Source organism: Lichenostomus cassidix, chromosome 4 (genome assembly GCF_008360975.1).
Source record: "Lichenostomus cassidix isolate B80296 chromosome 4, HeHo_3.0, whole genome shotgun sequence".
In the NCBI taxonomy this organism is placed as follows: Eukaryota; Metazoa; Chordata; class Aves; order Passeriformes; family Meliphagidae; genus Lichenostomus; species Lichenostomus cassidix.
The window spans coordinates 12,816,922-12,829,623 of record NC_139484.1 but is presented as its reverse complement, the minus strand read 5'-3'; the positions used below and the strand labels follow the sequence as shown (position 1 = coordinate 12,829,623).

Here is a 12,702-nt window from a genome sequence, read left to right as displayed (position 1 = left end):
ACAAGAAGATGTGCTGTGGGTACTACAGTGCAACAGAAGAGTGGACCAGGCTCTGTCATTTAAAAATACTGTATTTTATTTATATTTATTTACTTAAGAAAACCTAAGGGTAAATGAGCTGAGAGTGTCACCAGTGATGAACCCACACAAAGACTATGAGACATGAGATCTTCACAAACATATTACACAAAAAAACCCCATGAAGAAGTGAGACATTGTTTGGGTGCTTTTAGCTAGGTATTATGAAAATCCCTAAAGCAACAGCTTCCGTAGAAACAACTTTCTTCCTGGTGGAAGCAGGATACAGCTAGCATCCAGATTAGTAGCACTCCCTTGCCAAAGCACCACCCCTGTAAGAAAGCTGGGATATTTATTGATTGTACCAACACATCACCACTAACACACTTGCTCTCGCAATGCCTCCAGCCACACCTTTGCTCACTCTCTCCACCTGATCTGCTTTCCCACACGTAGTGGTGGCTGGCCTGAGGACACACCCTGCCACGTGCCTGGTTCCCTGTAAAGCAAAAGATCTGGGGGTTGCTCCTCTGAGCCAAGGGCCTCGTGCCGACCAGGCTCAGCTGGCTGAGCTAAACTCCATGGGAGCTATTTTGGTGGTCTCTCCAGTACTGCACAATATAAGAAGCATGGCCTAAAGTAACATCCACCTACAACACACTAGTAGATCATTTCAGATTCAGTACTATGTACAATTTACTCTTACTTAGTATACTAAGGAGCTGTGGTATTTCTTCCGAGATGTGTTATTTGACTGACGATTATTGAATCTTTCTGTCCACTGGGCTGCAGAGGAATGCTGCACGCTGGCTATACCATCAAGTTAAGAAACTTCAACAACCTGCCTCAGTTCTTCAAACAGGGGTGTGAGCTCCTTCTCTAAACTTACAATCAGCCCTGAAAAGAGAGAAGAAACAATATTCCATCAAACATCACTGAGAAGCCTCTCTCCAAAGCCCACAGCTCCCTCCCCCTTCCCAAGTCACAGGCAGTGTTTTTGAAAGCCTGAAATGTTTCATGTGAGCCACTCAATTTCCTGTGAACAGTGGGCAGCACCCTCAGGCAGGGTGTCTACAGCCACTGGCACTAAAAGGGACACCCAGGGAGCACATGTCTCCCCCACTACTGCCTTGCTGCTTCCCATAGCTACTGAGGCCCAAGAAGCTGTGCCAGAATTAAATCCCCTCTGCTCATATTCATTAGCCAATGCCCTCATGAGCAAAGCCAGGGTCTGGCTGAAGGATTTCCCCACCCCACAGAACTAAAGACAAAGCTGCACATGTTCTTGCAGAACATTAACTTGACTGACAGAAAGAGACCCAACAGCTGGTTTGTACAGCAAAGCATCTGCCAGTGCAGCAAAGGTAAGGTTAATCACAGGAGAAATATGCTTCTAAAAGAATAATAACTTCAGCAAGCCACCTGAAATCTGTGCATTTTTACTCACACCTTTTCCTTCTCACCTTCACAATATGCTGACAAAATTCACAGCAGGAGCAAAGTTAATATAGCTTTAAGTGAATTCAGGGAAGTTATTTTCAATTATTAAAATACCTGGGCATTAAAATGCTGCAACATTTAAAATAAATATGAAGACATACCTGTATTGGCATTGCTGCTAGCAATGAAACTCACTACCAAAGGTAAGCGATTGAACTGCACCACCTGCAAGGAGAGAACAGTGCTCAGCCAGCAGCTAACACATGTTGGATATCAGAACTCTGATACACAAATTCATTCTGAAACAACAGGCAGGTTTATTGTTTTAAAATACTGTTCCCTGTGCAGAATTATCTCTTCTTCCTTTAACAGGGAACTGGCATCTTGGGCACAACAGTAAGCTAGCAGCATCAGGAAAATCAAAGCAATGTGCTAATATGTGTAAACCAACTCATTCACTCAGTTATTTTCCAAACAAAGCTTGACACAGTGTAGACTAAACAGCTGGTCAGTTTACTTCAGTCATAATAAAAAGCTCTCAGGACCACCAGAACTTGTGAAGGAGCAGAAACGTAGTAGTTAATGGACTTCTGGACACAAACAATCAGTTTGTGAAAAAAGTGAGTGGTATTTCAAAGCTTTCTTACCTCAAAGCCACACTAGCAGCAAGATTAGCTATGAAGTGGGCTGCATGCACTTAATTAATGTTAAGTGTCACTAATTATAAACAAATGTTTATAAAAGAGAACATAAGCCCTTCGTAACAGATGCAGAAGACCACATGAACAACACCTACTGCAAATTCACAATTACTGCCTATACAGAAAACTTTCCCATTTCCAACCAGTAAATCCCAGCTTAGAAAAATGTAAGAGAAGTTTAATTAAAGTGTGAAAATTTGGCTTAACCATTTAAGCAGTGTAAGAAATAAACCACAATTACTTTAATAGCAGCCAAGTGAAAATCTACCAGAGCTTAAACAACCCTCTTTCACTTGCTCAAGGTAATGTAGGAACAGTTCAAGTCACTGTGGACAACACACAGTGAGGTGACTCACCTGGTATGTATTGTAATAGCAGATGATACTTTTGTTTTTAGAGAGTCCTAATTTACTGCCCTGATCTGTGGCAAGGGCAAAGGTGGACAGAAAGCCAGGTCGCAGTGCATGTTCTGGAGCATTATCATTGGCAACTAGAACAAAACAAGGAAATTCTTATCTTTACATGGTATCTCTGACTGCACCCAAACCCTCATCCAGCTTAGTGCTCTATCAAAAGCAGATCTGCAGTTGGGGAACATGCAGCACATCTGAGGTGCTCCCACATGGAACACAACACAGTCTTCACGAGCAGTACATCACTTAATGCTCTGTGTATGATCAAAGCTCATCATAGCAGCATCCTTCCTGGCACACCAAAGAAACAGTCTTCTCCTTCAGGATGCACAGCCTGTGCTGATGTCCCTTTGGTTCCGTGTCCTTCACTGTCTGCGCCCATTCCAGCCTTTGAACTGCTTACTGGCACACAGTCATTTGACTGCAAACAGGTGAAGCTGTGCAACTTCTGCCGAGTGTCTAAATACTTTGGGGCATTGAAAAAAATAAATCTGCAGTACTTGAATCTTTGTATCCTTAAACTAGTGTACTCACAACCTAAAAACATCTGAAACAAGGACTGCAGAACATAAAAACTACAGTACCAAAAAAGCCAGCTAAACGTGTATAAAAGCTGGATGCAACTGTTTCTGAGCATGGACCAGCCCAGTCAACAAAACACTGCCAAGCTCTCTCTACTACTTAGTATCCAGCAGCCTGTCAGGGACTTGAAGATACAAGGACCTTACTGTACTCTAACCCCTATCACCAAGGAAAACTTCCATGGACTACAATTACTGAGGGCACAAACAAAAGGATATATTTAGAAAGGTATATTATCAACTACTGAACTTTAAATAAAAGTCCAATTTAATTCTGCCACTTCAGATATTTGTATTTGGCATAAGCAGGAAGATTTTTCTATACTTCTCCACCCCCTGCTGTTCAATCAGGATTTCAGCTGCAGAGCACAACAAGCACACAAGCTGAAGTTACCTTTGATAACAGGCACACCATCTCTATCTGAGACTACAATAGCATGAAGACCTTCAACGCTGGGGAAAAAAAAAAAAGGAAGAAGAACGGACACCATTTTAAAAACACAGTAATTAGGAGGAAACTTTTTTTGTGTGAACAAATGTGCAGGGAGGGGGAAAACATAGAAAAAATTAATGCCTTCACTAATTTAGTATTTATTCTGTTTAGTACTGTTGTACAGGTCTGGTGGCCTCAGTGATAGGAAGGATATGGAACTGCAGGAGCAAGTCCAGAGGAAGCCATGAAGCTGATAAGAGGGCTGGAGCACTTCCCCTGCAAAGTCAGGCTGAGGAAGCTGGGGCTGCTCAGCCTAGAGAAAGGAAGTTAGAGTGGACACCTCATAGCAGCCTTCCAATATCTGGAGCAGGCTTACAGGGAAGCTGGAGAAGTACTCTCCATCGGGAACTGCAGTGACAGGACCAGGAGTAACAGGTACAAATTGAAATCTGGGAAATTTAGGTTCGATTTCATGAAGAAATTCTTTACTGTGAGGGCAGTGAGACACGGGCAGAGGTTACCCAGGCAGGTGTGGATACCCCAGCCTGGCAGTGCTCCGGGCCAGGCACGATGTGGCTCTGAGCACCCTGGTCTCTGGGAGGTGTCTGTGCCCATGGCAGGGGACTGGGACTGGATGATGCTGGCCGCCCGTCCCGCACAGCCCCGCACGGCCCCGCCTTACCTCGGCAGCTTCTTGTACAGGAACCGCTTCAGGTCCTGCGGGCAGAGACGGGCGGCGTTACTCACGGCCGCTCGGAGCTCCCTCCGCTCCCCGCCCGGCACCGCCCGGCCCGCCCGCACGGACCCGGCCCGACCTCGGCATCCCCGCCCGCACCCCGCCAGCCGCGCCGCGTCCCGCCCGCCCCGCGGAGCCGCACTCACGTCGGCCATGGCTGGGGCCCGCCCGCTGCTGCCGCCGCCGCCACCTCCGCGGGCCTGCGAGACAAGACGAGAGGCCTTCCCGTCACCGCGGGCGCGGCCGCCGCCTCCGAGGAGGGGAGCGGCCGGAGGGAGGGCAGGGCGCGCTCCCCCCAGGGCCCGGCCGGCCGCCACCCCCCGCCCGCTGCCGTGGTACAGCCGCTCCCGGCTGCCCCGCGAAGGGCGCGCGGATGGGCCGAGACCACCGCGCACCGGGAGGGGGGTGCGGGGGGCACTGCCCTGCCCTGCCCTGCCCTGCCCTGCCCTGCCCTGCCCTGCCCTGCCCTGCCCGCCGTACCTGCCCGCGCCCCCGGCGCGCCCCGCACGGCTCCGCCGCCGCTTCCCCTCGGAGCCGCTGTCACATGAGCCACGGCACCGCCCTGCCGGCCCGGAACCGCTTCCCCGCCGCTCCGCCCCGCTCCGCCCCGGCAGCGAAACCAACCAAAACCAAAACAAGCCACAGCTTTGCAGTTAAAGAGCAACAACAAAAGTCTGTTTCTGCCGAGTAGAGTCGCTGCCAGTTTTACTCCTCCAGTGTTGCCTATTTCCCCTACTTTTGGGTATCCCCATCAAACCATGGACCGGCAGGGTAATAATTTAATAGCTAATGGGAAGAAATAAAATAGATTCATTTAGTAGGTGCCTACATTGTAACAATGGTAACTGCATATCTGTTTTTAAAATCTTGTATCAGAATGCAGAACTGTCGTGGTAGATCTAAAAAAAACCCCAAGGCTGCTCAGCACACAGCAGTGCTTTTTCTCTAAAAGAAGAGAGCTGCTGCAGGCCAAGCACAGAAGCACAGAATCAGAGAGGTTGGAAAAGACCTCCCAGATCACTGAGTCCAGCCTGTGACAGAACACCGCCACGTCAACCAGACCATGGCACTGAGTGCCACATCCAGTCTTTCCTCAAACACCTCCAGGGACCGTGATTCCGTCACCTCACTGGGCAGGCTATTCCAGAACCTAATCACCCTTTCTGTGAAGAATTTCTTGCTGACATCCAACCTGAACCTCCCCTGGCCCAGCTTGAGGCCATGTCCTCTCATCCTGTCACTGGCTGCCTGGGAGAAGAGGCCAACCTGGCACAGCCTCCTGTCAGGGAGTTGTAGAGCAATAAGGTGCCCCCTGAGCCTCCTTTTCTCCAGGCTGAACAACCCCAGCTCCCTCAGCCCCTCCTCACAGGACTTGTGCTCCAGGCCCTTCCCCAGCTCCGTTCCCTTCTCTGGACTCACTCCAGCACCTCCATGTCCTTCTTGTCCTGAGTGGCACAGAGCTGGACACAGCACTTGAGGAGTGGCCTCAGCAGTGCTGAGTACAGGGGGACAATCCCTGCCCTGGTCCTGCTGGCCACACTTTGTCATGTTCAGCTGCTGTCACCAGCACCCCCAGGTCCTTTTCCACTGAGCAGCTTTCCAGCCACTCTGCCCCAGCCTGTGGCACTGCCTGGGGTGGCTGTGACCCAAGGGCAGGACTTGGCACTTGGCCTTGTTCAACCTCATTCCATTGATCCAGCCTGTCCAGAGCCTTCTTCCCCTCCAGCAGATTGACATTCCCACCCAACTTGGTGTCATCCATGAATTTACTGAGAGTAGACTTGATTCCCTCATCCAGATGTCAATAAAGATACTGAACAGGACTGGGTCCACTACCGAGCCCGGGGGACACCACTAGGGACTAGAGCATTGTTGATACCTGAAGATTTTGCTTAGATACCAGTACTACATTAAAATTTTTAGAAGTGTAAATTAAAATTAAAAAAAAAGAGATGTTCACATAGAAAGATGTTTCTGAACATACAGGTTCAGTGAAGTTTTTAAAAAGCGCGAAACAGAGATAAGCCACTTTTTGCAAGTAATAGAGAAAAAAGCTCATTCAAAAGAACAAATTTATTTGAATACTGAGAATCCATACCTCCTTCTTAATCCAAGCCATGCAGACACAGCAATTTAATAAGGACTTGGTCATGTTAGAGAGATACTTAAAAGAGAACCCCATAAAATTATCATGTATGAGCTTCTGATAGTATTTTGAAAATGCTACCTGGGACAACCTTGGTCTCCTCATTTATTAAAATATTCCCTACTATACACAAAAAATGTTTACAAATATAACTGTTTTTTATTATTTGCAGGCATGATGCTCAGTGATCAATTTTACTTGTTTTCCTGTCACATTTTGAATAAAAGCTATGCAGAAGCATCTGTGAGATGGCTCCTGTATTGCTATTAATGGGAATTTATTCTCCTGTCCCAATGACAGTCTTTCTATACATGGAATAAACCATATACTGAAGGGAAAAGTGTATTCTGCATGAAGGATGACATTTTAACTAAACTTAAGTTTATTTTAACATTATTTCTAAATATGTGGAGAAGCCTAATATTCAAACCTAATTCCTGCCAGACTGAGAAGTATGGGAAGTATAGTTTATAATGGTGTCCTGATTTTAGATGGGATAGAGTTATTTTTCTTCCTATCAGCTGGTACAGTGCTGTGCTTTGGATTCAGAATGAGAATAATGTTGATAAAACACTGGCACTTTGGTTGTTGCTGCTTACCCTAAATCCATGATTTTTCAGTTTCCCATGCTCTGGCAGCAAGCAGGTGCACAAGAAGCTGGGAGGAAGCACACCCAGGACAGCTGACCTGAACTGGCCAAAGGGATATTCCATACCATGGAGTGTCATGGTCAGTGTATGGACTGGGGGAGATTGGTCAGGAGCTGCAGATCTCTTATCAGGGATGGGCTGGGCATTGGTCAGAGTGTGGTGAGCAATTGTATGGGGCATCACTTTGTTTCTTGGGGTTTATTCCTCTCTCACTTGTTGTCTCCCTTTTCATTGCTATTTATTATTGACACTTGATTTTATTTCGTGATTAAACCAACATCATCTTGACCCACAGGTTTTACCTTAGCTCTGATTCTCCCCATGGCGCTGTGGGGGTGTGAGCAGGTGGCTGCATGGTGCTTAGCTCATGGCCAAGGCCAAACCACTACAAATGGCCAATTTCTTTCCTATATTTATTACATTACATTACATTACATGTAAGTAAGTTATAACTTTAGGAATTTGTTATTTAATATTACCTGCTTTTTTAAAAAACAAAATGCTTTTAGTATTACACTTTGCTTCTGTTCTCTTTGAGAGAACTACAAGGAGTCAGAATAACAACTGCTTAAGGACGAATGAAATTTATGAACAAGCAGCCTTAAAAAAATATTCTTGCCCTCCCATTTTAATCCTTTTACAGCATTTGTTACAAAATTATATTAAAAGTATTTATAATTTAAAGTTGTCTCTGCTGTCTATTTAAATGGATCTGTTACGTTTTTAGTACTGTAATATTCTACCATTTCTTGGAAAAGAATAAGGACTGTTTAAAAAAAAAAGTAAAAAATTCCAATTTAGACTTGTTTTACCCAAACAGAGAACTTGTAGGGAAATGTTCATCAGATGTGAACACTGAACTCACTTGTGACTCAGGATGCTCCATAAATAGAACACATACTGATGTTATATTTCAGCAGATGCAAATCATCTCCCTTTTTCACATGCCATGTCAGAGTCATGCCACTATTTTTCACTTTTTGCAGGGCTTTCTTGCTTGCCCTTTTGAAGGAAAATCCAAGAACCCATGCTCGTACTATCTTTAAGTCTAGACTAAATGAAATTCTAGATTAAATGACTAAATAAAAACAGGAAGGAGCAGGTAGCTAAAATGTTGAGGGACTTTTAGTCAGACTGTTCAAAAAGAGTTTTGTTTTCCCTTTTTCTTCCCAATATCTTATTTTAACAAGAACCTTGCCTTCTGAAGAAAGGTCATCTGAAGAGATTTAAGTACTCCACCCTCCTCAGTTTGCATTTTGCTCATGAGATAATTAATTCTGAACTTTCTAGCAGATTCCTTCAATAAATCCAGCAAAGATACTGACATTTCTGAAGGAAAAAAACCTTCAGACTTGAGGAAAAAAGTAACAATCATGAGGAGCGAAACACCCACTTGAAATATTAAAAGAGTGTTTGCAAGCCATATTTAGAGCAGCTTAATCTTCATGCTATAGGAAATCACAGCATCCTTTTGCACATTATTACCTATTTCAAAGTGTGCAACTATTTAATCTGTTAAATACTAAGTAGCATACTTCCACCAGTATAAATATATTATTGCCTTCTCTGAAAGTGGCAATTGCAATCAGTAGTCAAATGAAACATAGCAGTTTAGGTCTCACTTTTAAACTCCTGGGATGTCTGTGCTGCCACAGGGCACAGGCACCACATGATTCCAGTTTGCAGAGGCACTGATAGCAATCGAACCAACAGCTCAGCATCCATCCATTCCCTACTTCTCACCTGCAGCAGGAGTGGCTGCATGGCACACACAGCCCTTAGGATTATTATAGGCAGCTTTGCTAAGACCATCTGTTCACTGGGACTTCACAGTTCTGATATTTGATAAATGTGTTATATATCCTTTTTCCTGTTAACTAAAGGTAACTTGCAAGCTCAGACTCATTTGTGAACAGGAAGGCCCAAGTATTTGTTAAAGCCTTTGGAACAATTTTCTTCTATTAAGAAGACACAGGAGTACCAGGATGTACTTTGATAGTTTGTTTTCATTAGTATAATTACAATACATTCTGGACAGTTACAAAATCCAGGGAATCACGTTCTCCATAGATTTTGATTGCATATTTCAAACAGTTGGATGCCTTTCCATTACGTCTGAATCCTTTTATTATAGTCTTAGTAAAGACATTCAGTGCAGCAATCCTTTTTTGTTGTTGTTGTTTCAGCAATTTTTAGTTCTGTTTTTTGCCTCCTTTTATGGCTTTTATGTCCATCTTGAATGCTGGTTTAGCTGCTTAGTTAGAAGCCTGCAGCCAGTCGGATGTTACACCAATTCAAGAGAAGACATTTCCACTGGGACAGTTTAGAAAAGGGGTATATGCAAAATGTTTTCTGGGTCACTTGGAGCAATAACATTTAGCGTATTTGTAAAGTCATATCTTGCTCTAGATCAGAAGGAATTGCAATGAAGTCAGAGAAAGTATTTAAATTTTCAATTTAGGAGAAACATTTGGCTCCACATAAACTGATAGCATTGTTCAAAGATAGCAGTTTTCTCAAACAAAAAAATATTGCCCATAATACAAGCTATCTGGCATTCTCAAATACAAGAAACATTCCCCTGCATAACACTGTTAAAATGTAAAAAACATCAGCTACTGAACCTAAAAACATTTTCAACACACTTTGATAAACTTTAAGTACATTGTACTTAGCTGCCTCAGAACACCTCTTTGCATCAGCAGGTGTGGCTACATATAGTTTCCATTTCCAGGCCACTGAGTTACATGATCCTCTGTGCAGGAGCCAAACGGTAGGCTTTCTCATTTCTAGGAAGTCAGTCCAGCAACATTCTGGTCCCAAAAAATGCATACCCTACCTCTTCTGACAAGTGATAGGGCTCTGACCATAGGAGCACACTGCAAAGCAGCAAAGCATTTAAATAGTTGGCAAAAAGGTTGAAAGGCACATAGCTTGTCCTTAGCAAAATTTCCCTGTTCCACTTGTGGTGCCCATTGAGGAATCAGTGTTGGGACCTAGCTTGAAATAAAAAAGTAGTAAGAAAATGGAAGCCTGCCAGGAAAAAAAAATTAGGTTGCTTTTTTTTTTTCAGTGTTAAGATTTTACTGTTGCATGTTTTCCTCTACCTTTCCAGTGAAAATTAAGGAAGCTATGGATGCATGTTAACCATACATATGGACTTACTACTACTGGAATACCAAATGGTAGAGCTGCTGTAAACTGTTGCAAGTACTAAAAGCAATGTTTATAATGGTCTGTACAGCATTTGCAAATATTTACTTTGAAAAGAGACTAGTGTAGTTCTTATTTTTCTCAGCATTGCTTAGAAATGCTAAAAAACTACAACAGCTAAACTGCTACTCTACACCAGATCAATATACCCCAACAGATATTTAGGAATATATGCCATTATATTTAAAAATACCAAGTTCCTCTAAGCAGTAAACCTAGAAGATTTTACATAGAGTTATAGATAAAATATTAAAAATTATTATTTCAACTCCACACACTTGACATCTGAATAGGAGTGATGTAATCATACTATTTATTCCATCAGTGAGACAAAATGTAGTATGGAACTAAATTTCTGAGATTTTTAAATAGAAAGTCATTTAACTCATATATACACAAAGTGTTCTTTCCACAGATATTTACATGGCAAATATGTTAGAGGAGAACCACTATGACTAAGTCTCTACAAGTATAGCATCCTTTCTGAGCTATTCTCTCTGCTGAAAGAATTCACAGAAGCTTTGAAGTAAAATCTAGACAATTAAAGTTACCTATATTTCACAGTAGGTAAAGAAGCCGTTAAATGATATTTCAGCATAAGGTTTCTGGAAACAGCTACACAGTAGAGTTTTACATCCACCCTCTTTTCCAGCATTCATGGTGAAACTAAATCTCTTCTCAATTTACAGGAGAGATAACAGCATACGTAAGATGTGGAGTGTAACTGTAGCTCATTCTCCTCGGTAGAGGCTGGTCAGACGTTCTAGTTCTTTGCAGTTCTCCATCAACATGGACTCTGCTTTCTTTCGGAGGCGATCATCTCGATATACTTTTGCTGCATAAAGTAAGTCTGTTTCTTCAGGGAGAAAAGAGAAAAGGTTTCTCTGGTTACAGACTGAATACTTGGTACATGACACAGAGTTGTACAGAACGTCTCAGGTTTAATCCTCACCCTTTTTTCCTTCTCTCTATTCTAACTTCAACAATTCCATCTTTTTGAGCACGTAAAGCTGTATCAGCCTTCTGGCTCCCTCAGAGTTCATACAGCCATATCTGATTTATTTAAAAAAGACAAAAAACTCTACCCCACAAAAATCCCCAACAACAACAAATCCCCTACTACTTCTGTCAGACCTCATTAAACATTACAACTCAGTGATCTTGCATATTATTGACAGCTCTAGCATCTTGTCTGTGCCCAAAAAAATCCATTCTGAATGTTAAGCCCCCTTTACTTCAACTGATGCAGATTCAGACTGTCAGCGTTCAGAGCTATTAATAATTAAGAGCTCTCTGTATTATACTGGTGCTCAACAGCTTGACATCGCTGAGCATTTTAATTCTGTAAAATCTTTTTTGTCACTTCAACTCAAAATGCAAGGCATTTTAAATGTCAGTCAACCTTGGATAGATTTTAACTGTCAAGGAGATTTAACACACAACAGGTATTTTAAATCCATAAAACCACAAAATCAGCTGTTTCTATAAACAGAGAAAACACATTAGGTGCCTCTTACTCAAGATCAGTTTGGATAATTTTCACAACCTGATATATTACAAGTAGCAAACAACTGGACAGCAGAAACTAAAGCTGGGCAGGAACATGTGATTTGACTCAGAGAAGTGCATTCTATTTGCTTCTGGTCAGTTTACTGACAGTTCATGAATGAATTATTTTCCCAGTAAGCTATGACTGAGGTTTATCACCTGAAAAGTTAAAACCATCTGGGTTTCAACACTGATGTAATTTTACCAGCACTGTTCTCACAGAGCTCACAAAATGGTCACAGGTAACAAAATAATGATTAAAACTGATGCCAGTGGTTATAACTGATTGATATTCAGTATTTTTATGCTTTAACACTGAATTCTAGGTTTCTGAAAAGAAGTAACTCATTATGTAATACCAGATTGGAGGAACAGTGGCAAAGCAAACCCTGTTGTTGTACAGTATGTGCTGCATGTCTTTGGTTGCCTGGAAAAGCAGTGTTTGTACATACTGTGGCCCAAGGCAGATTATTTTTTCATCTCTCTGGAAACACCTCTGTAAGGTGTAGGTTTATTTATTTGGTTATATAAAAGCACCTAGGGTAATGAGCTATTGCCATGATAAAGTAATGTGGAAGACATTAAAATTCTTAGATATCACTGTAAGTTAAGCACAAGAGCTTTGTCATTATCAATTTAGTGTAGTCTTTAATTTTCTGAGAAATGGTCACAGATAATAAAGCAGCAGACTAAAATTGCTGGTAATTTGCTACTGGTTGCTGGGTTGCTGAGTAAAACTCGAAAACTAAGTGAAACTGGGGACAGTTTCAAAGTGGGAAACAGCAGGGGACCTTACTTTGGCATTGAGATAATACAAACACTT

General features: G+C 42.7%; 2 protein-coding genes across 4 annotated transcripts in view; both read right to left on the bottom strand.

The window, feature by feature from the left end:
* Positions 1–53: 53 nt before the first annotated feature.
* Positions 54–4,955, bottom strand: LAMTOR3 (late endosomal/lysosomal adaptor, MAPK and MTOR activator 3). The gene is made up of 7 exons (XM_085057947.1): positions 4,803–4,955; positions 4,469–4,522; positions 4,269–4,303; positions 3,548–3,606; positions 2,516–2,649; positions 1,620–1,683; positions 54–915 (listed from the first exon to the last, which is right to left on the bottom strand). Exons 2-7 carry the CDS (start codon positions 4,475–4,477, stop codon positions 842–844), a joined length of 375 nt encoding a protein of 124 aa, XP_084914073.1. The 5' UTR covers positions 4,478–4,522; positions 4,803–4,955; the 3' UTR covers positions 54–841.
* Positions 4,956–6,377: 1,422 nt separating this feature from the next.
* The window catches only part of DNAJB14 (DnaJ heat shock protein family (Hsp40) member B14), a 28,816-nt gene continuing 22,491 nt past the window's right edge, over positions 6,378–12,702 (bottom strand). For all 3 annotated transcript variants that reach the window (XM_085057942.1, XM_085057943.1, XM_085057944.1), the window contains one exon: positions 6,378–11,187. In XM_085057942.1, coding sequence (XP_084914068.1) covers positions 11,063–11,187 — 125 coding nt within the window. In that variant the 3' untranslated portion in view covers positions 6,378–11,062. The remainder of the gene's footprint in view (positions 11,188–12,702) is intronic.